At 32.1% G+C, this 24996-nt stretch overlaps 3 protein-coding genes across 4 annotated transcripts in view; 2 read left to right on the top strand and 1 right to left on the bottom strand.

Annotated features, from left to right (window-relative positions):
- LOC139513046 (ferric-chelate reductase 1-like) overlaps window positions 1-1103 on the top strand; it is a 51382-nt gene extending 50279 nt beyond the window's left edge. Inside the window, exon 8 of the mRNA XM_071301155.1 lies at window positions 530-1103. Within this exon, the coding sequence (XP_071157256.1) occupies window positions 530-678 (149 nt within the window). The 3' untranslated portion in view covers window positions 679-1103. The remainder of the gene's footprint in view (window positions 1-529) is intronic.
- Window positions 1104-5443: 4340 nt separating this feature from the next.
- Window positions 5444-14567, top strand: LOC139513020 (glutathione S-transferase-like). Of its 2 annotated transcripts, none has more exons than XM_071301083.1 (5): window positions 5444-5541; window positions 11921-12132; window positions 12777-12911; window positions 13335-13488; window positions 13939-14567. In XM_071301083.1, the coding sequence occupies exons 1-5, from the start codon at window positions 5519-5521 to the stop codon at window positions 14147-14149; spliced, it is 735 nt and encodes a 244-aa protein (XP_071157184.1). In that variant the 5' UTR covers window positions 5444-5518; the 3' UTR covers window positions 14150-14567. The 2 variants fall into 2 exon arrangements, with proteins under 2 accessions (XP_071157184.1, XP_071157185.1); XM_071301084.1 differs by lacking the exon at window positions 5444-5541 and adding an exon at window positions 10411-10605.
- A 9516-nt stretch (window positions 14568-24083) lies between these two features.
- Window positions 24084-24950, bottom strand: LOC139511028 (uncharacterized). The gene has a single exon (XM_071297595.1). It carries the CDS (start codon window positions 24948-24950, stop codon window positions 24084-24086), a length of 867 nt encoding a protein of 288 aa, XP_071153696.1.
- Window positions 24951-24996: the final 46 nt, after the last annotated feature.

Here is a 24996-nt window from a genome sequence, read left to right as displayed (position 1 = left end):
AGTCACACAAATGTCGTACAGTAATTCATTCTTAAAGTAATCATTCAAATGTCTGACGGCAAATCCATTCTAAAAGTAGCTACACAAATGTCTAACAGCAATTCATTCTTAAAGTAGTCAAACAAATTTCTAATAGTAATTCATTCTAAAAGTAGTCACACACATTTCTGACAGCAATCCATTCTAAAAGCAGTCACACAAATGTCTGACAGCAATCCATTCTAAAGGAGTCACACAAATGTCTGACAACAATCCATTCTAAAAGTAGTCACACAAAAGTCTCATATCAGTATATTCGTTAAGCAATCAACAAATGTCCCACATCATCAACATTGTTGCTATATGTATACAGACATTTCCTTTACGTTATTTACAATAAAAAATATCGCAATTATTTCCTATCTACAGATTTTATTAAGAACATCGACTTCAAAGACCAGCACACTGATTAATGTCTTTTCGTCACACTATGTAATCGCTATTATTATGACATAGTTATTCAAAATGATTTATATATATTTTTTTTTAGCCGGTCTAATGGAAAAGCATCACGATAGACCTCTTATGTCGGAGAGACTAATAAGCATTGTAGAAACTGTTAATGTTATCACTGTTGTGAATGCTGGCTCCATACTACTTCCGCTTCCATTATTGTATGCAGTTCTATTATGTATCTAACTGTTTGAGTATTGTCTACGATTGGCTTTTCGTTTGTGCAAGTTTCTAGATGGACAATGTTGTGTAAAATATTTCATCGTAATGAGAAACTGGAATTGCAAATGTTTCTTTCCAGTAAACTGCTGAATGGGTAATTTGAGACTGTACAAAACAACCATTTTGCTCAAGAGATTACTATGATTGCTCAAGAAGGGATTGTTATAGATCTAATTGTAATATTAGGTCACGGAATATCGAAAGAATGACAATCATAATGTATCATAATACTGGGATGTAGAATGTCTTTAACACGATTGTTATACGTAATATGACTAAAAATTTCAATAACGAGAGTGGGAAGAGTTTTTCATTCAATAACAATTTCTGATTGAAATACTTTAGCCGAATTTCGATTTTCAGTTAACAGAAAATAAAATAGTGAAAAAGATACTGAAAAGAGACGTTTATATGTAAATTGTATTTGACTTTTTTTTTTATTATTAAAGATCTTTTAAATGATTAAAATGATTAAAATGATTACCTAAGATCTCAACTCGATAAAATCAGTCAAGCAAATAATGACCAAGCACCAGCATGCACACCCTTTTCCAAAATCGTCATTGTTTAAGACAATAAACAAGCATCAACACACATACCATTTCCAATATCGTCACTATTCTAAACAATAAACAAGCACAAATACACATACAATGTTTTAAATCGTCACGAATCTGGACAATAAACAAATACAAATATGCATACCCAATCTCAAATCGTTACGAGTCTAAATAATAAACAATCATTAATATAAATACCATGTTCTTAATTGACAAGAGTTTAGACAATAAACAAACATCCACACTCATATATGTACTCAATTGAAACATGTCTAGACAAAAACTACATTAAGAAAAACGAGAAATAATACACAAACCATGTTTTAAATCATCCCAATATTAGACAATACACAAGCAACCATCATCCACACCATGGTTAAAATCTATACAATTCTATACAATAAACTATTACAAACACACATCCCATAAAATAAAACGTTACGAGTATAGACACCAATACACACCCCATGTTCGAAGAAAATAAATACCCATCAACACATGTACTATTTTATTAATCTAGACCAAAAACAAACACAAATACTCACACTGGTTCTTGATAGTGAAGAGTTTTGATAATAAAATTCATCAACTCTCATACTCTGTTCTTTATAGACAAGAGTCCTGATAATAACTGATCAACACTCATGCAATGTTCTTACTAGACATTTGCGGAAACTAGGTCTATACCTAAGATTACACTTAGAATTACGATTACAGTTGACGAAAAACAAGGGATGATTTTAAAAATGCCAATTTCAGAAAGGTTATAGGGGAAAAGCAATGAGGGTATTACTCATAAAACGATTCTAGACAGAAAACAAGCATCAACATATAATCGTCAATAGTGTAAAAAACATTGATATGTGTGTTGTTCTTGTTTTATATAGTCAAAGTTTTCAACTACGAGTTTCACTTTTCAGGCATTTATAGTCAGAAATTATTGATATAATGATAAATGTAATCTGGACAGATATATGTAATATACACGATGGTATATAAAAGAGAGGCGAAAGATACAAGTGGGATATTCAAAACCATAAGTCAAAAATAAACTGACAACGACATTTCTAAAATATAAACAGACCAAAACAAGAAGCTGTTTTTTTCTATGTTTCTTTTCTAATTATGGCGTTGTCATTTTATTTTTCGAATTATATGCTTGAATGTCCCTCTGGTATATTTAGTTACTCCTTTAAAGCATGGTGTTGACCTCATGGAAAAGAGGAAAAGGAATAAAACATAAATTTGATTGAGAGTGATAAACCCTTTGATATGTTTTCAATACATCTTGCAAAAACTAGTAAACGAAGGGTTACTTAATCTGGACTTATATGAACATTAAGATTCTTTACTAAGATTAAGTAAAAACAAATCGAAAAAATTTAAACAAGTTAACGGGAAAAAAACGTGTCACAAACTTAAGTGACACGTAGTTTTAGGTAATTTTTATTATAGTTGTTGAGTATGTGTATGGTTAGATAAACTATTTAAATTCTCACTTTTGTTATAAATTTATACATAAATATAGACCTTAGTCGTGTAAAAATAAATTCATGCTATAGACAAATTTCGAGTTCGATGCATTTCCGTCATAAAACTTTGGTTTTAGTGAACATCATTCGTGCGTTAAGGGGAGTCGTCACTTCTGTTCAAATGTTGAGCAAGTGGTTGGAAATCTAGGATGTTATATTGCACGAATTATTCGGCAAATTGAATTATCATAATTGACAATCAGCACTGCTGTCATTAAGGAATTGTGAATATGTACCTACAGAACAAACATTATTTCTAGTTTATCCTGGATAATTACGATAACTAAGACGCTTGGTGAACGGTAATAGTACAGGCGATCCCCTCTTTCTGGTAAATGACATCATAAAGGCGCGCATAATTGACGATTTTTCCCCGCTGACAGACAAACTCGAAAGTGGTCTATTGCTTTTGATTTATATTTTATGACACTTTTTTTGTTTTGTTTTAATCAGTCAACTCATCATTAAAGAGATTGTTTATAATACTACGAATGGACCTAAAGACGATTAAACAAACCCTATGAATACTTACATTCTGTATTTGAAAGGCTTATGGGAATTGAAAGTGATATAGTTTTTCCAAATTGGGATAAGTGTATCAGTTGGGTGAGGTACGATCTTAGTCATATTTTTTAAATAGCAATTAACTAGAAATAATTTAAAAAAGAAATAATCTTGGTTAACCAAATACAGGAGTGACCGTTCTGGTTTTAATGCCACGATAAAAGTTTTCAAATGGTGTCAACTCCAATAGTTAGGACAAATGTGATTAATTTCAGACTGTTTTCCTCTGCATCATTGATCAAGAACAACGTCAACTAAAGACCAATACAGCGAATGAATTGAGAAACAGGTGCCCAGGGATAGGTACATCAAAAAAAAAATAGTAGTAGGACTATATTGTTAAACCATCAAAATATTGCTGATAGAGCTTACCATCAGATGAACAACCTTGTAAATAATAAAGTAACAAACATACTGAACTCCGAGGAAAATGAAAAACGGAAAGTCCATTATCAAATGGCACAATCAAAAGTTCAAACACATCAAACGAATGGAGACAACTATCATACCGGCATTGGCACTTTCCTTTGTAAAAAACGGTGGATTAAACCTTGTTTCACAGCTAGTTTAACTTCCCACGTGTGAGGTAGTCGCATAATATTCCTTTATATTGACAACGATGTGTGAACAAAACAAACAGACGCAACAGGCAAAAAAGAATATAGGGATGCAGCAGTAAACATTATGTTTTAATCGCAATCACTATAAAAACAAACAATTATGTCAACCAAAAAAAAAAAAAAAAAGGATTATAGACAAAGTAAGATAGGAAAAAATAAATACAAACATATCAATGTTTTTACCATAGCACAATAACATACGTAATGATGGAATGTATAAGTACCGGGCCACTTCAAATGCATATCACCAAACATAGACTAAACAGTTAAAGTAAATGAACTGTATTTATATTGAATTGGTCTGAACGTTTTTAAATTTATGGCCTATGTTATTATGGTACTGGATGATTATTAACAGCAAACTACAGAGTACTTATAATCATATAAATAAAGCAAAATGAACCGTTATGAACAGAAACTACTGAGTGTCTGTAATCGTATACATGGACGAAAATGAAATAAGGATGAACAATAAATAGGAGAACATTATATCATTACACACAAGACAAATGTGTAATTAAAAAATTATACCTGTGGTTTATTTTGACATTCGTAATATATAACGTTTGTTCGATGTGTTGTATGGTGAATAAAACAATTACAGAAGTGAACTTTGATAAACTTAAGTCAATATCAGTCCTGTGTAGATGACACATGTAATATGTCGGCAATAAAGAACCTTGTTCGAAACCTTTTCATTTGATTTAACCATTTGACTAAGTTCTTTCCGTTTTGAATTTTCCTTGGAGTTCAGTATTTTTGTTATTTTTTTACTATGCTAATTTTTTTTCAGAAACTATCTAATTTTTGTTTATTTGCAAAAATATGCAAGTTACATGCACATGAGCTGTACCCTGCTGCGGATACATATTGATTTCGTTAAAGCTAATATAGGGGGTATCGAGGCGGGAGTGGTTAGGGTATGGAATTTACCCCAAAGGTGCAAAAAGCGTCGATTTTGACGATTTGTTTGTTCTATTTTTTGACCTGGAAGACCGAGGGATGCTGCTAGGTGTATCCGTTTGTAGTCTGTATGTAGAGTGGACCCCATTGAACACATAAACAACGACAGTTCTTATGTCAGAGTGAAACAAAAGTTGGTAGAGCAGTGTAAAGAATATCATATAGACCAAAAACAAGAAATTTCCCGATTTTTGACTTCAACTGTGCCTGCAACCGAAAGTAGTTGTTTCCTATGCGTTCTGCAATAATAAGAATTATTAATAGTTATATGCTTGACGGTAAACAATAGTTGTTGAATTTTTATGGCTTTGTACTTCTAGTGTCTAGTTTTTAACAAATGATTTAATACAGAATTCTTTTGTTTTTTGTTATTATATTAAATCAAAAAAATGTATAAGCAAAGTGTCAACATGGTTGTAATACATAACAAGAGTGAATTAATGATATGCTGTAACCACAAGTCTATTTTCGTGTCTAATACTTCCTTTACCTTACGGTAGATCAACTGACACTATGTGTTAGTTTATATTCAACCAGAGTTATCTCTCTTCTTTCTTGTATTTGCATGTTACACACACAGGAAGTAAGGTAAGTTTTAATAAATCGTCTTATGTACCCTTATGCGGATTTTAATGTGTAATTTTAATGTAAAACGTATACGATTATTTGATTTTTTGTATAGATATAAACATTTGTTGTACTACAAAGCTCGGATTAAACCAATATTAATCATTTTGCAGTTTCATATTTTTTTGTTACTGTGATTAAATTTACATTATCTAATATGTCACAATTTAGAACATATGAATATTTTAACTAAATAGCTCTATCCTATAGAAGAAGAAAAAACAAAGTTTTTATTTGCATTACATGGGCTCACAAGTACCATATCCCTTTATTACATATTATTGAAGATTTGGCCTATATAGCTGAACGACACACGCTCGGACAAGACACTAGGGAATATTTATTAGCAGAAACTCATTTATGATTAATTATAACAAACGATAAAAGCTCAAAATAAAGTGCATTGTATAAATTAAATGATTCATTTCTATAATACATGTATCAAAAGGTTATATACAAAGGTATTTGTATTTAATATGTTTGTTATACAGCATTATAAAGGTAGACATTACAGGCATATAAGAATATATCTTTGGTATTTTTAACGATGATAATTGTTGATAATATTAACAATTAATTTCATTAAGATTTGTTTCTCTTTCAAAAAAAAGTGAATGTCGTGGATATACTGGTTCTCTTCAATTTTGTTTTGCATACATATTTTACCCCCCAAAAAACATTTCTGGCGATCTTATATAAGTTAATTTTTATATACATATCTCGATTGTGAACGGTTATGAGCGCTTAATCTCTAGATATATCATATTTCCAAGTAAGTTGACCGTCATTCGTTTTACGTTTTCCTATCATCGAAATGATACCAAAAACATTAAAATTTGAAAAATTTGGTCTTGTAGGTTTGATATATATAGTGCGCTGATGTAATTGATTAAACAGATTAAGAATTAAATTTGAATTTACACAAATTATGCCTTTGTTTGCTTATAATGTTACGCAGTAGCTAAAAAAAAGATTTTGATGATTACTATTATCAGGAACGCTGAAAAGTCTCAGATCTATAAATAAATAAATCAAATACTAATTTTTATCTAAAGAGGATGACCTCATCAGTCATGACTTATCTTCCTACGGATTTAAAAGTAAAATGTAGTCAGTAATATATAGTACAATAAGACGATAAAATAGCATACCCATACAATAATAAAATTAAAAAAAATAACACATTAAGCTGCTTTTTTCCAAGAAAAATAGATATTTTTTAACAAAGATACAAGAGTAATGTGATTGTGCTTGTTGTTATATTTATCATTAGTATTCATTCGGATGCATTTTCTTGATAATATTATGGAAGTAATATACTGTTTTTTTTTTAGTTATCTGACACTTGCAAGATTATTGTTAACATAGATTTTAAGTTAGTGTATACTAATTTTAAATCAAATCATTTTCTTTGCTTATGCGTTCATGTTGAAATTATCAAGTTTACACTATTTTCTTTAGCCCATTTTCTGTGTTAATGAATTTTTTTTGGGGTTTAAGATAATGTCTTATAATCATGATCTGTCGCAAATAATTCTTAATTTTTGTCTAGAATAACATGTTATAAAATGATATATTGTCCATACTCTATGTAAATGACTTTTTGTTGTTGTCTAACACAATGCTTATAATATGTTTTAAAATAATGACTAACAATTATTATCTATCCCCTATAGTCTGCAGTATCAGCAAAACTTTTCCGATAATTCAGTATGATGTAAATCGGTATAGGTATAATAACAACTACTGAACAGTCTGAAAATAGATTGAACGTATTTGAATTGACTGCAAGCAAAAAGTCTTAACTGTACGGTATTTACCACATTCTGCATATATCTAAAAATTGACTAAAAACTCAAAAATACTCAATAATCTATTGTAGAGACTATTATGAATTGTTCGGATAGAAATGATCGTTTCAGACTTTATTCCGTTCACAAGTGTAGAAAAAACTATAAAAATCAGTACAGAATCAACAAATCGACTGAATTTATACTTCTGTTCACATTTAGGTGGTAACATAGCGATTTTTACTCAATCAAAACGCTTTCAAATGCAAAATAATATAAGCTTTATTGATAGTGTGTGCTGTAACTTCAATGTCGTACCGTGTTACGGATGGAGTTAATCTCTAACAACTCATTTAATCTATGTTATTTACTTATTGTTTTTCTGCATTAATCAGGCTGTTTTAATAAATTTCACATTTTTTATGTTAGGGTATTGTATGGTTTCTAAATGGTATCAGGTTTACTCATTTTAACAGACCATGCGATGTCCTAACAGCACAGTAACAAACATGACTTAGAAGACTAAATAGTGCCCATGCGAACTCCATAAAAACCGCATTAAGCTCAGGTTCAGCACTCAAAGGACTCCTATTGCGAACTATTGTTAAACTATATAAAGAAAGCATGTCAACTGTAAAATATCCTTGTTTAGTGGAATAATAAATGTCTCTTCTCTAACATCATCAAACCGACTGATATCAAGTAGAACATAAACGTTTTGTGCATCTTATATTCGTTTGTATAGTTAAAAGTAAAAACACAAAAATACTGAACTCCGAGGAAAATTCAAAAAGGAAAATCAAAAATCAAAAGGCAAAATCAAAAGTCCAAACACATCAAACGAATGGATAACAACTGTCATATTCCTGACTTGGTACAGGCATTTTCTAATGTAAAAAATGGTGGATTGAACCTGGTTTTATAGCTAGCTGAACCTCTCACTTGTATGACAGTCGCATCAAATTCCATTACATTGTCAACGATGCATGAACAAAACAAACATACTCAAAGAGTAAAAATGTCAAAAATAGGGGTACAACATTCAATATTGTGTTATCAGTTCAGTTCAGTTTCTTGTATATTCCTCCATTAAATGTGGAACACTACCCAAAGGGTATAGTTTGAGCAACTATTTACACCTTAAAACATAGGGAAACAATTTATTATATTATATACTGAATTTGGTTATAATGATCACTAAATAATAGATATCATAATTAATTCATAGGATTGTCATCATAAAGTTTTTAAAAAATATATAATGATTTATCATCTTAATATCACTACATAAACAACAAATGTAACAAAGTAGCACAAAAAGGCATACATCAAATTTAACATTCTCATTTTGCTTTTCTTATACGGCTGAATTTATCTATGTAAAGTCTACCCATAAATGAAAGAAGGTTTTCATTACTGGTGTAAAATTGCGCGTTTGAAATTCGCACAGGTAGACATAAAAATAATTTTGTCGTATGACGGCATACATAAATGCAGACTCACGTAAAGTAGATATAACAAAAAACAGACTTACAGTAAAAATAATAAATAAAATAATGGTGTGGTTCAAAGTATGACGGGACACATAAGTACAGTTTCACGTCAAATACGGCTGAATTTATCTATGTAAAGTCTACCCATAAATGATAGAAGGTTTTCATTACTGGTGGAAAATTGCGCGTTTGAAATTCGCACAGGTAGACATAAAAATAATTTTGTCGTATGACGGCATACATAAATGCAGACTCACGTAAAGTAGATATAACAAAAACCAGATTTAACAGTAAAAGTAATAATAATAAATAAAATAATGGTGTGGTTCAAAGTATGACGGGATACATAAGTACAGTTTCACGTCAAATGTATATCATAAAAAACAGACTAAACAGAAAAAGTAGTCTTATTGAATAAAATAGTTTAGTCATTCATAGTATGTCAAGATCCTTAAGTAAAAGTAATATCAATAAATGAAATAATTTTGCCGTTCAAAGTATGTGGTTTTACGAAACCACAGAGTCACTTCTAATGAATATATAAAAAAGACATATAAAAGAATACTATAATACGTAATTAAGATGATAACAAACGTCAGTACTCAAAATCAATATACTTCAAGACCATCTTGTATTATTTGTGAAGTTGATACGGAATATTTATCAACAAGTTCTGGGTATCTTCCGATGAACTTTTTTAGAAAAAGGACGAGACGTTCTTTGACATACCCGTGGTTCATCAATTTTCTGCTCAGACACTGGTGACGTTTTACAAAGTCTGAATAGGAGCTGCAAGCTCTTGAATACCTAATAAGTTGGGAAATGTATATTCCATATGCAGGTGAAGTTGGTATATTACTACTAAGGTGGGGGAAATTGATAATTTCAAAATTAAAATCGTCTCGTTTGTCATAGATTCTGGTACTGAGATGACTGTGTATGTCAAATTCGAGGTAAAAGTCTAAAAATGAGGCAGAGGAAGCCGTGTCTGTGGTCTCTTTAATTTCTAGTTCTGGTGGGTATATTAATGGAATCCAATCAGAAAAGTTCGGATTGTTAATGGAGAAAGAACATCATCAATATATCTGAAAGTGAAATTAAATAACCTGGCTTCCTTGATCTTCCTGATTTTGACAAGTGTCTGAAGGAACTCCGATTCATATGAAAATAAGAAGAGGTCGGCAAGGAGAGGCGCACAGTTCGTTCCCATAGGAATGCCGACAATTTGTTGAAAAAGTCTACCTCCAAATTCAACAAATATGTTGTCAATAAGAAACTCCAGCATACTGATCACTTGTTCCTCTGTGTAGTATGTTTTACCCTTTTGTTCCTTTTTGACAAAATATGCCTTATGGTATCCCAAAGTGATAAATTTATAGCGTATGCTACCATTTTTATGATGAAAAGCATTGTGAATTATTTCTTTTAGACGGGTTTTCAATTTCACATAGGGAATGGTTGTATACAAGGTTGAAAATCAAAAGTTTTAATAGAACTAATTTCAGAAAAAGACCGAGATTTAAAATTATCCAGAAGTTCTTTAGAGTTTTTCAGAATCCACATATGGTTAATACCACTACGTGAGTAAACAGTTTCACAGTATATCTGAAGACCCTCTTTAACTGCGGACAGAATTTTAGTCAATCTAATGGACAATTCTTTAGTAGAACAAGCAGATGAGCCGGCAATGTACCGTTGTTTGTACGGAATTTTGTGAAGTTTAGGTATCCAATACAAACAAGGTAAGTCCTCCGATTTGTTGTTCAATGCAATGTTCATAGAAGCCATGAAGGACTTATGATTCGCCAAAATCTCATCCTTGTCAAATGATATGTTTTTGTATGTGGGATTACCTGATTAAATTATACTAGTAGTATGGAGTTTCGAGATATTTATCAACTCTTAAAGTAAAGAAAATTAATTTAAAAAAACAGCCGATTATGGTAAATTCAAATATATGTGGATCTTTTGGTGCATAAGCATAAATTCCGACGGATAATATACCGGACATCCTTTTTTTGAGAAAGAAATCATAAAAAACTAACAAATATTTCATAAAAAAGAGAAAGGCGGGTACACCTTTTTAGGTTCGTGCGTTTTTGACTGCATTGTCTTACAAACGAACAAATAAAAGCAACAGTAGTTTACCGCTTTTCAATATTCATAGTTTGATTAAGCAAAACATAATTCCGGGTAACAAACTCAAAATCGAGAAATCACATCAACTGTAAGAGGAGAACAACGGAACTACAGATACACTGAACTACAACAAAACCAAACGACAATATACATAGAAACATACTATAGATAACAGATAACTAGGTACTCATTTTCGGCAAAATTTTGTTGATTGAACCTGATTTTGCGGCTAGCCAAATGCTCCCCTTCCCGCTTTAATAGCAATGTTAAAAAAAATACCCCTTAAATGACAATACTACGTGACAGGAATACAGTATATTTGATACTTCATCGCGCTTCAGATTTCATTTTTTTTAAATATTTAGCCTATGTGTTAATATATCGGTACTATGATATAAAGTAGAAGAGGCCTAAAATTACTTTTCTGGGGAGTTATAACAACACAGGAAGGGTGTTTGAATAACAATTAAAAACGTTTTGTGCTTCTACAAATGTTAAAAACAAAGGTGTATTTCTTACTTCATTTTCTTATTTTTTTTTATTTTCTTTCACTCAATTTTCTATAAAAAGACAGTCAATTTAATTATTTTATCAATGAAATGCACAAAACAAGTCGAACACACAGTGCTCTAACGCCCCTTTAAATGCAAACTGACAAAGCCTTGGCGAAAGATTTTACAAGTTGATCTTAAAAATATTTAACGAACTCTGAAAATTTTCTAATCTGCTATCTAATGAAAATTTGATTCGAATTTTCTTAACAATTAAAGGACCATGTACCTGTTCGTTGTTTCAATGATAGAGTTATGGTATTTTATTTTAAAAATACCCACAGCCTTTCCCTGTGTTCTCTTTAATTGACAACCATGTATTTAAAAAATGAAATGCATCAGCTAAATATTATTTCACTGCATGTAGAATGACGGAAGAGGCAGGACAGACTGAAGAATGGGAGTTATTTTACCATCATTTCCTCATCGGAAGATCTGCATACATTCGACTAATATTTGAAGAACTTGGTATACCGTACAAAGATATGATAAAAAGTAAAGAAGATATAATGAAATACTTCTACTCCAAAGATAAACTGGCAGGATTTCCTGTACTATTCCCTCCTGTCATCCGAAAAGGTAAAACATACGTTAACGAACGACACAAAAGCATTTAGAGTAAGACCATAAATCATGAAGATAATATGTTGCCGCAAAAAATAACCAAAAACAATTCATGACAAATTTGATCAAAGAAGTTTTATGATGTTTACAAATCAATGCAATTTAGAGAGGAAACAAATTGAATCTTGAAACATATCTTATGACATAAATGTTAAATATTAATTGGTATCATCGCGGATTACTATAAAGGTGAATTGCTTGCCAAACTGCGATTAAGTACTTGCCAAACTGCTATCAAGTATTTGCCAAACTGCTATTAAATACTTGCCAAACTGCTATTAAGTATTTGCCAAACTGCCATTAAGTACTTGCCAAACAGCTTTTAAGTATTTGCCAAACTGCTATTAAGTACTTGCCAAACTGCTATTAAGTATTTGCCAAACTGCTATTAAGTTTTTGCCAAACTGCTATTAAGTTCTTGCCAAACTGCTATTAAGTTCTTGCTAAACTGCTATTAAGTTCTTGCTAAACTGCTATTAAGTACTTACCAAACTGCTATTAAGTACAGTACGTAATGAAACAAATATCAAAATAATAGCATAGTCTTTAAAAATTAAATGATAAAACGTTTGGCAGTATTCCATTGAATATTCTTCTAGGCGATTTTCAGTTAGGACAGACATCAGTAATATGCAAGTACCTTGGTGAAAAATATGGACTGGTTCCGGATAATGAGCAAGATAAATGGCGTGCTGACATGATTAACACAGAACTTCATGACTATTTGGCTCAGGGTAAGAATTAGAAATGTAATCAGATTAATTTAGGTGGAGATTATAGTTACTGGTTTGAAATTGTTAGATCTCAAAGTATGTGAACTTATGACCGAGTATACAGTACGGTGAAAAAACTGACTGAAAAAAATGTGAAACACGCAGAACTGTCTCGCATAATATTGTTTTTTTTTGTTAACTTCTTTGATATTTTATTATCTAATATGACTTTTTGTATTTGCTCCCAATATAAAAACTTGATTTGCCAATTTTCCTAAGGGGTTTATGGAGATGATATGTGTGACAATCTTAGTGGAAACTTGTTATTCACCAACATTATAAGTCATTGCGCGTTGTAATTTATTTTTATAAATTGAATAATTAGGCCTCCTCTTTTAAAGCAATACTTCTTAATATTTATTATATATTTGGTATCTAATTCAGGTCGTTTGGCTTTTCACGGAATTAATCCAACCGTGTCTTACTTCACACAAGTAGAGGAAACTAAACCATACATAGAAAGATTTGCTGCTGAAAGGATTCCAAAATATCTGTCTTACTTTGAATCTGTACTCAAGTACAACAATGGTGGTAAAGGGTAGGTATTATTTAAAAATTTAAAATTTAATCTTACTGACTGCATGATAATTTCTTTTCTCAGCATAGTAAAGTGATATGAAAAAATATCGTTTGGAACTAAAGATGCACGTGCCGTTGTCAAAAAAATTAACATCACTGACACAGGTAAAATAGCGATACACAGATTATCATTGGTCATCTCGTTGAAATGACCAATGACAATCTGTAATTAATTGGGGCACTAGATGACATAACCCATTTATGCTTGTAGACAAAATGGTTAAGGATATGTAACAGTTAGATGTTTCCATTCAATCAAAGTTTTTCACTTATAATCAAAAATTAAAGGTGAACTATTTTACAAATCTTTGTTTTTCATTATCTATTTCAATTAATCATGTGTGTTGCATACATCTTTCTTATAGGAATATACCTGGATACATTTATCCCGTATTCTTTATTATTTTAGATTTCTATTTGGTGACAAATTAACCTATGTCGATTTGACACTATTCTGGGTTTTAAAGGCCACGGAAGCAAGTTACCCCGACGCTTGGAAGAGTGCAGATTGTTGTCCTTTATTAAAGTTATTTCGGGATCGGATTGACAGAAGACCAAATATTGCTGCATATCTCAACTCTGATAGATTTGTACCGCTTGAAAATAATAGCATGATGTGATTTAAACACCGTACGAGGATCACTAGTTGATAATGTTTACGTCAATTTGAATCCGCTTGATATCTGTGTCACTGGCAATCATACATTATCTTTTTATATGTGTATCAATGATTCAATTCACAACAAAAGAATGCATATCACCCTTGCTTACGCGTTTACACCTGGTATCACACAGTGTGTATAACTCTGAAATATCTTATTCTCAGTAATGTCTAACTAATATGGAGATGATTGATGAAATAATTGCCATCATTCGCTCGTTTTTCATATCTTCTTTTGCTTTTTCAACCATATCGTAATTGTGTACAATTATTTCGACTGATTCGTATAGGGTATGATCAGATATTCGGTAAATAATCTTAATATGTTATTTTATTACTGATTGTACATGCCACATCAAAATAAAGCTTTCTCTGTACTTGAACATTTTAATTGCCTACTTACAGAGAAGACTACTACTACCCTGTTAAATATCGTTGAGGTATAGGTCTCAAAGCTGAAGGGACTATTCAATACCTTATTCACTTATCTCGGAGTTTATATAAATTGACAATGAGGGTCGGTTGAATACTAAAATTTACGACAAAAGGACGATTTCAGCTTTCCAATTGTCAACTTTCCATTATTAAGTAGTATCACTCCAGCAGCGCCTGCATACGGAGTATATATCTCCAAATTGATACGATATTCCCGTACTTGTATTTCCTATCATGATTTCCTCAATAGATGGTTGCTGCTCACAAGGAAGCTATCAAACCAAGAGTTCCAAATGGTGAAGTTTAAATCATCCCTTCGTTAATTTGACGGACGCCATCACGAGTTGGTTGACCGTTATGGAATAACCGTTTCACAGATGATATCGGATATGTTCCTTACGTCCTAACGACAATCCCCTTCCCTTTTCATGAATGTGACCTACCGAATTAGACTATTTACCAGATTTTTAATAACATGAGCAACACGACGTGTGCCACATGCATGTGGAGCAAGATCTGCTTACCTTTCCGGAGCGCCTGAGATCTCCCCAAGTTTTTGGTTGGGTTTGTATTGCTTAGTCTTTAGTCTTTTTATGTTGTGTCATGTATACTGTTAATTGTCTGTCATTTTTTTTTCATTTTTAGCCATGGCGTTGTTAGTTTGTTTTCGATCTATGAGTTTGACTATCCCTCTGGTATCTTTCGGCCCTCTTTTATGTAAAGTAATTTTAAAAAAAGACGTGGACTTTATTTGCAGCGACAACACTATATTTGTCATGTAGGTAGAACAGATGCGAAGTATAATTTGAGTCTTTGACAATCGATGTTGCATATATATTCATAGAGCCATTCAGTTTGTTTCATTCTAATTTGAATCAAAGACCTCATAGCCTAAACGAATTCTGAACGCGAATACATGTTAATGTCTCCATTGTCGCTTTTAGCCTATTGATTAGCATAATCATCGATGGAACCCATTAGTATTTTTGGGATAATATATTTTGCAGAGAAGTGTAATCGATAATGTTTGGATCATCAGCAAACAATAACGGAACCAGTCGTATTGTATATGAATGATTATGAGGAGCTAGCATGTTGTATCAAGATGTTAATAGATATAGGAATATGTGGTATGACTGCCAATGAGACAACTCTCCATCCAAGTAACAATTTATTAAAGTAAACCATTATAGGTCAATGTACGGCCTTCAACACGGAGCATTGGCTCACACCGAACAACAAGATATAAAAGGCTCCATAATTACTAGTGTAAAACCATTCAAACGGGAAAACAGACGGTCTAATTTATATATAAAAACGAGAAACGAGAAACACGTATCAATTACACAAACAAATGACAACTACTGTACATCAGATTCCTGACTTAGGACAGTCACAGGTGCAAACATTTGCAGCGGGATCAAACGTGTTAATGGTACCATACATTCTCCTTTTACTGAAACAATAGTATAACATCACAACATAGAAAAACAGACGATAAAATATCAATTGGAAGGCTTAATTCAATCAAAAAACGTTAATTAACACACTATGAACGAATACATTTGATCTGCGATACCTGAATGCTAATACATAGTTAATAAAATTAAGGACAAACATTTCAGGCCAAAAAAGCAAACAAACAAGTCCAAACAAAGCCATGGCAAGACACCACCGCGAAATATTTAACAACCCTTAGAAAATAATAAAAAAAAACGGTTTCATAATATATACAGGTAAATGAAAAATAACTTTGTCGTTTTAAGTATATTACTTCTGTGTATATAAATCTTCCAATAAGGAATACCAAGAAAGTTCTGTAATATAAATACCAAATTTAACACTTGATACATATGGGGTAAATATCAACTAATAAATAAATTTGGTGTTTTTACTGTCTTCTGATTGGTTAAAATTATTAGTTTTATTTTCAATGTTGTCAATTTTGATGGTGACACGCCCACTCTGACATTGTGTATTCATACGCCAACATGTGTGAACGTTGTTATTGTTAATATAAAGAGTTCTTTGAGCCTAATTTTTGATAGAAATTTATTTATAATGAATGGCAATAATTTATTTTGATTTTATTGAACCATAAAAATAATTTTTGACTCTTCACATTTTACATAATCCGTTTCGCTGATTATTCAATGTGAAGAGTCAAAAATTAGTTTTATGGTTCCATAAATTCAAAATAGATAATAGTCAAACCATACAATTAGAGCTAGTAGTACAGATTTAAGGAGAATAATTTTGATGTTCATAGTACGAAGAAGTGAAAATTAGTAGATATTCCAAACAATCAAAGCTGGTATATAGACAAGATCCATATTAATATAAAATAACAAAATAGCATTACAAATAGTATCAACAGGCCAAATTAACAAGAGAGTACGATTTGAGAGTACTCGCAGTTACTGACAGCTAGTTAGAAGCCAAAACAATTAATAATAAAAAATCATGACAAAATCGGTATTAGTGCCAATGTAAACTATATTCCAAGATCTAATTACAATATTAGAACGATAACCGTTACTTATAAGTTTGTTTAAAGGTTCGATGAGTTTACACGGATCACAAATTGATTTCTGCGCTATAAATACAATATTACCGTAAAATTTAGGATTTTTTTAAAAGTTAAGACTTGAAATCGCCAATATTGAACATAAAACATGTCTGAAATTGAAAATAATGATTAGTGCCTATAGGTTACTTATCGATATAGGTATATTTACACTACAATTTATGAGTTGTAAACGATTTACAATGCAGGGGCGTGGAAAATTGTCGTTAATAACATACAGCTTATAAACAGTACTGTAAACTTTTTGTGAGGTATTCATTTTCATGACGTTTTACCTGCAGTCCGTGTTTTTCAAAATTATCTGTATATTGTATTTATAGCGCAGAAATCAATTTGTGATCCGTGTAAACTCATCGAACCTTTAAACAAACTTATAAGTAACGGTTATCGTTCTAACATTGTAATTAGATCTTGGAATATAGTTTACATTGTCACTAATACCGATTTTGTCATGATTTTTTATTATTAATTGTTTTGGCTTCTAACTAGCTGTCAGTAACTGCGAGTACTCTCAAATCGTACTCTCTTGTTAATTTGGCCTGTTGATACTATTTGTAATGCTATTTTGTTATTTTATATTAATATGGATCTTGTCTATATACCAGCTTTGATTGTTTGGAATATCTACTAATTTTCACTTCTTCGTACTATGAACATCAAAATTATTCTCCTTAAATCTGTACTACTAGCTCTAATTGTATGGTTTGACTATTATCTTTTTGTTTCAATAAATCGTTGTCAAAGCCTATCCTAGCACCCCAACTCCATAGATCATAAGGTGTTTCGAACATCTATTTAGACCAATTAGAATTAATTAATTGATCATGGCCATGTCCATCGTCAGGAGCCCAAGCCATTGCATAGTGACACTTATTATAAAAATACTGTAATTTTTACTAGGGGCTCGACACCTCATGATCTGTCTGACTAATATTTTTCTATACTCTTTATCTACTTAACGAACAAAGTATAGAATCTATTTTCATAGTCTGCAACATATTAATTATTCAGAGTTGCTGATGTTACTATGTCTTTCAAGTTTTTATGCCTACGGAAAGCAAACAGAGGTCTTTTATCAAATAACAGTTTTGCCTCTTCGTCATCCTTTAATTTATCCCAGTGTTTTAAGATATTGTTCCTAATGTGTGATTTCTGTCTTGAAAACACTGTGGGGAATACCAAGGGAGGCGACTGTAATACAGATTTGGGCTTTACCATTAATGTGTCTATTCTTTGTTTTGCAGTCACTTCCTGCATAACAGTTTTAATTTCATTTTTTGGATATCCCCTTTTGATAAGGCGCTCAGAAAATAACGCATATTGTGTTTGCAAATCTACTGGGTCGTTCGTACATCTCTTAAAGCGAAGCATTTCTCCTTTAATTATGCCTCTGAAAGTAGAGGATGGGTGGCCTGAAGATCTCTCTAAATACTGATAATTTTCAGTCTTTTTTCGGAATGTCGTGAGGTCTAAGATTCCTGTTTCTCTAAATCTTAGACCTTTGAATACCAGCACATCTAAAAACTGCATTTTAGTTTGTGATTTCTCGTGTGTAAATTTTAGAAGTGCATGTTGTCTGTTAGCATGTTCAAAGAATTTTGATATTTCATCATCTGTACCTTCATTGTAAATAAAAAAGCCATCGTCCCTAAACCTGTAGAGACTTGATATTTTCTGTTTATGTTGAAAAGTCCTTAAAATACTATTTAAGACTTCATAAACTCTCAGATCCGTAATTTCAGGTGATAAACTATTTCCCATTGGAACTCCAGTTGAAGTTTTATAAAATTTACCATTGAACATAAATTCATTATTTTCAAGAACTATCTTAAGAAGTTCCAATATATATCGCAACGGAGGCAAAAGTATCGTATGTTTACATTTAATTATCGTAGGCCAAGCATGTTTGACTGCGTCAATCATTTCTACATGGGACATATTGTTCTACATTTCTTTTATGTCAAAACTGACTAAGTAGGCGTCAGGTTTTACCTGCAATTTCTCAATAATATTTATAAATTCTAATGAGTCCCTTAAATGTGTTTCTTGTTTTAATACTGCTGGAAGCATGAATTTATCCAAATACTGCCCTATTCTCTCTAAAACAGTACCCGATAATGAAACAATAGGCCTTCCTTGAATTCTGACATTTTTATACAGCGTAGGATTCTGTTGAACGCTTTCTATTAGTTCAGGATCAAGTTTGTGCAATTTAGGCAGAAGATACAACCTTCCTGGTTTGAGATCTCTCTTAGCAGAAAGATATTTAAAGGTGATTTCATCCATGACCCCTTTTCTATGCATTTCAAAGATAATAGTATTGATTTTCTGGTTAGTCTCTATTATGTTTAATTTTGCAATTTCCATGAAGTGAGTAGCACTACTTAATTGCCTCAGACCTTCATTTATATATTCTGTTTTATCCCAGATCACTGTGGTTTTATTTTTATCTGCTTTTCGAATAACTATTTTTTCGTTTCGTTTGAGGGAAGAAATTGCCTTTCTTTCCAGCGTAGTGAGATTATCGTGTGCTTTATTAATTGTTATATTATCTATCTCAACCTTAGTTTTGAATATATATGTCTCAATGGCATTGTTTGCAAGTTCCGGTTTATATCCGGATTTTGTTAAAAAGGGATGACGTTTAAAAATATCACCCTTGTCAAAATGATATTTACATCTTAGTTTTCTTGCAAATTCATTGAAATCTGATGCAATACTAGATTTTGCAAATTTCGTCGAGGGAGACGGTATATATTTTAATCCTTTACTGAGTAACAAAATCTCATCGTCTTTTATTTTTTCAGTGGTGAATATTTTAACATATTCACGAGCTTTTTCAATTGATTTTTTCCTCTTGAGAGAGCGAATCTTAATCTTTCTATTTTTCTGATAGAAGGCCTTTTTCATGATAGCCTTTTTTGTTTTTTCGCTCTCTTAAAGTGTCTGTTAGCCATGCTTACAGATCGGAGGAAATCGCCAGAAGGCAGTGTGCAATTCATTTCTTGATGTAATATTGATTCTTTATTAAGCCTGTATGAACTCACCAACCAATCAGATATCAGTTACTCATTAGGAAACTCAATAAGGGGAAGAGGAGAACATCCCTCTAGTCATTGCAACCAATCACCATTCATTGCTATATAAACTGACACGTAAACCAGATGTATTTTGACAATTTGACTTTTTAATTTATCAGACACTCAAAAACCATGCATTTTTGTTTTGCAAATCTCAGCACTTTATTATCAACTTATTCCACTCACTAAACTCTGACGTATTGGGTTTTACATTTAATTTCCCTGTATTATATAGGTATTATAACTTTAATATTTCAATAAATAATTAATCAACCTTTTTAGCTTTCTGTAAAGATATTTTTCACATTTAATATCTATTTTGACAGAAATAAGAAACATATTGGCAATGAACTATTACTTTTGCCGATAATAACCGTTGCATTTAATTATAATGTATTAATTCTGACCACTTAACGTGAACAAAATATCAAAAATTATCTTTGATTGCTTTATTTCTCAACTTTAAATAAAGATATATTTGTAAACATTTGTTTATCATCATAATTGCATTGTGTTCATTGATAAACTAACCTTCTGTGTTCTGCTATATCAATTATCTATAAAATAAACGTAACTCAAGAACTGATAAGATATTACACTTTTATTCACACACTTTACAGCTGTTTGTCAAAAAACATCACTAACTAAGTGTATAGGCACACGTTAAATGTTTTATCATCTTCCAAAGACTTATCTGATGTTACACAGTTAAGTTAAATCATATATTTTCCGATAAAAGTTATGAGTTATGTACATAGTCATTTCAATATTGTTCGATACTGTTTAATTCTTAAATGGAGGGAAATCTTCTTCCTCCCCTCCCCCTTCCACGATTAAATCGACGTCCGCCTCGTCCTCGATGGGATGGTTCAAGGAAGCCTCTCAGTTCTCGTAACTCATCCTGGAGTTTAGATATAGTATTTGCTTCAGTTTCCGGTTTCTCGGTACTAGATGTCGACATGTTTCTAATAGCCCTCAGATATCGTTCATTCCATATCTCTTTCGTTTCCTTTACTAGGAATGTCAACCTTTTTAGACAAGCGCCTTCTTCTGCACTTCCACGACCTATCATTCGCTCTGTGTCCTCAAGCAAGTTGGATATGCTGGTTAACATGCTCTTGTGGTGCTCCTCGCACATTTCAATAAGTCTATTTAGAAATTGTTCACAGAGTTCACTTTTAATTGTATCCAGATTTTCGTTAAAAAACGAATTAGAACCTTGGTCCAATGATGGTGTGAAATTAACTGTTAGTCTGATATAACTTGGAAGTTGTGTCGAATCGACCTTACCAAGACTGTATTTTAAGGTAGCTACCTGGTGTTTCTTTCTGAGTTTGTTTTCCAACTCCTCCAAACACTGCGTGACTATTCCTTCCTTTTCAGGATTTACATTTGAAATATCCGCACAATCCATTTTAAAGTCAAAAGATATTTCTCCCAATGATGGAGTTTCTTCTGTCTTAATCACAGTTCCACTGCAAGAAATAAATTCCTGCATGCTAGCATCTTCTTTTTCAAAATTTGGTCCTTCAGAGGGATTTTTCTGTTTGTTAAGACTTAGCATGTTTAGTCTTTCCATTGCTAGTTGCATTTATGTACTTCAAGTTTATTAATAAAACTGTATAAAATATAAAGTCATATCAGATCACTGGTGTGACTGCCCTTGAAGTGTCAGATTGTAATTTGAGCCGACGTGGGTAAAACCCAATTGTTTTTAGCATTGCTGATGATAGATATTTCCTCCGGTGAATATGCAAATGCAGGAAATTTCAGCACTGTTCAAATTGCACCAAATTACCACTTTATTGTGGTACGAGGAGATCATAAAAGTCGACAAGATGTCAACTAAACAATTCTCAGGCTGACAACGTGATAATAGCTCTAATATTGCAATAAATCGTTGTCAAAGCCTATCCCAGCACCCCAACTCCATAGATCATAAGGTGTTTCGAACATCTATTTAGACCAATTAGAATTAATTAATTGATCATGGCCATAATATTTCAATAAATCGTTGTCAAAGCCTATCCCAGCACCCCAACTCCATAGATCATAAGGTGTTTCGAACATCTATTTAGACCAATTAGAATTAATTAATTGATCATGGCCATGTCCATCGTCAGGAGCCCAAGCCATTGCATAGTGACACTTATTATAAAAATACTGTAATTTTTATTAGGGGCTCTAATATTTCAATAAATCGTTGTCAAAGCCTATCCCAGCACCCCAACTCCATAGATCATAAGGTGTTTCGAACATCTATTTAGACCAATTAGAATTAATTAATTGATCATGGCCATGTCCATCATCAGGAGCCCAAGCCATTGCATAGTGACACTTATTATAAAAATACTGTAATTTTTATTAGGGGCTCGACACCTCATGATCTGTCTGACTAATATTTTTCTATACTCTTTATCTACTTAACGAACAAAGTATAGAATCTATTTTCATAGTCTGCAACATATTAATTATTCAGAGTTGCTGATGTTACTATGTCTTTCAAGTTTTTATGCCTATGGAAAGCAAACAGAGGTCTTTTATCAAATAACAGTTTTGCCTCTTCGTCATCCTTTAATTTATCCCAGTGTTTTAAGATATTGTTCCTAATGTGTGATTTCTGTCTTGAAAACACTGTGGAGAATACCAAGGGAGGCGACTGTAATACAGATTTGGGCTTTACCATTAATGTGTCTATTCTTTGTTTTGCAGTCACTTCCTGCATAACAGTTTTAATTTCATTTTTTGGATATCCCCTTTTAATAAGGCGCTCAGAAAATAACGCATATTGTGTTTGCAAATCTACTGGGTCGTTCGTACATCTCTTAAAGCGAAGCATTTCTCCTTTAATTATGCCTCTGAAAGTAGAGGATGGGTGGCATGAGGATCTCTCTAAATACTGCTATTTCAATAAATCGTTGTCAAAGCCTATCCCAGCACCCCAACTCCATAGATCATAAGGTGTTTCGAACATCTATTTAGACCAATTAGAATTAATTAATTGATCATGGCCATGTCCATCGTCAGGAGCCCAAACCATTGCATAGTGACACTTATTATAAAAATACTGTAATTTTTATTAGGGGCTCTAATATTTCAATAAATCGTTGTCAAAGCCTATCCCAGCACCCCAACTCCATAGATCATAAGGTGTTTCGAACATCTATTTAGACCAATTAGAATTAATTAATTGATCATGGCCATGTCCATCGTCAGGAGCCCAAGCCATTGTATAGTGACACTTATTATAAAAATACTGTAATTTTTATTAGGGGCTCGACACCTCATGATCTGTCTGACTAATATTTTTCTATACTCTTTATCTACTTAACGAACAAAGTATAGAATCTATTTTCATAGTCTGCAACATATTAATTATTCAGAGTTGCTGATGTTACTATGTCTTTCAAGTTTTTATGCCTACGGAAAGCAAACAGAGGTCTTTTATCAAATAACAGTTTTGCCTCTTCGTCATCCTTTAATTTATCCCAGTGTTTTAAGATATTGTTCCTAATGTGTGATTTCTGTCTTGAAAACACTGTGGAGAATACCAAGGGAGGCGACTGTAATACAGATTTGGGCTTTACCATTAATGTGTCTATTCTTTGTTTTGCAGTCACTTCCTGCATAACAGTTTTAATTTCATTTTTTGGATATCCCCTTTTAATAAGGCGCTCAGAAAATAACGCATATTGTGTTTGCAAATCTACTGGGTCGTTCGTACATCTCTTAAAGCGAAGCATTTCTCCTTTAATTATGCCTCTGAAAGTAGAGGATGGGTGGCATGAGGATCACTCTAAATACTGATAATTTTCAGTCTTTTTTCGGAATGTCGTGAGGTCTAAGATTCCTGTTTCTCTAAATCTTAGACCTTTGAATACCAGCACATCTAAAAACTGCATTTTAGTTTGTGATTTCTCGTGTGTAAATTTTAGAAGTGCATGTTGTCTGTTAGCATGTTCAAAGAATTTTGATATTTCATCATCTGTACCTTCATTGTAAATAAAAAAGCCATCGTCCCTAAACCTGTAGAGACTTGATATTTTCTGTTTATGTTGAAAAGTCCTTAAAATACTATTTAAGACTTCATAAACTCTCAGATCCGTAATTTCAGGTGATAAACTATTTCCCATTGGAACTCCAGTTGAAGTTTTATAAAATTTACCATTGAACATAAATTCATTATTTTCAAGAACTATCTTAAGAAGTTCCAATATATATCGCAACGGAGGCAAAAGTATCGTATGTTTACATTTAATTATCGTAGGCCAAGCATGTTTGACTGCGTCAATCATTTCTACATGGGACATATTGTTGTACATTTCTTTTATGTCAAAACTGACTAAGTAGGCGTCAGGTTTTACCTGCAATTTCTCAATAATATTTATAAATTCTAATGAGTCCCTTAAATGTGTTTCTTGTTTTAATACTGCTGGAAGCATGAATTTATCCAAATACTGCCCTATTCTCTCTAAAATAGTACCCGATAATGAAACAATAGGCCTTCCTTGAATTCTGACATTTTTATACAGCGTAGGATTCTGTTGAACGCTTTCTATTAGTTCAGGATCAAGTTTGTGCAATTTAGGCAGAAGATACAACCTTCCTGGTTTGAGATCTCTCTTAGCAGAAAGATATTTAAAGGTGATTTCATCCATGACCCCTTTTCTATGCATTTCAAAGATAGTAGTATTGATTTTCTGG

This window comes from Mytilus edulis, chromosome 2 (genome assembly GCF_963676685.1).
Source record: "Mytilus edulis chromosome 2, xbMytEdul2.2, whole genome shotgun sequence".
Lineage (NCBI taxonomy): Eukaryota > Metazoa > Mollusca > Bivalvia > Mytilida > Mytilidae > Mytilus > Mytilus edulis.
The sequence above is the reverse complement of the archived record's forward strand: the minus strand, read 5'-3'. Positions and strand labels throughout refer to the sequence as shown.

Bases quoted from the DNA above. Each gene is read 5' to 3' on its own strand.
- LOC139513020 (XM_071301083.1), top strand. From the start codon at position 5,519: ATGTTACACACACAGGAAGTAAG. The intron at 12,133-12,776 runs GTAAAACATACG...ATATTCTTCTAG, and splicing joins CCCTCCTGTCATCCGAAAAG to GCGATTTTCAGTTAGGACAG. The intron at 12,912-13,334 runs GTAAGAATTAGA...TATCTAATTCAG, and splicing joins TCATGACTATTTGGCTCAGG to GTCGTTTGGCTTTTCACGGA.
- LOC139511028 (XM_071297595.1), bottom strand. From the start codon at position 24,950: ATGGATGAAATCACCTTTAAATATCTTTCTGCTAAGAGAGATCTCAAA.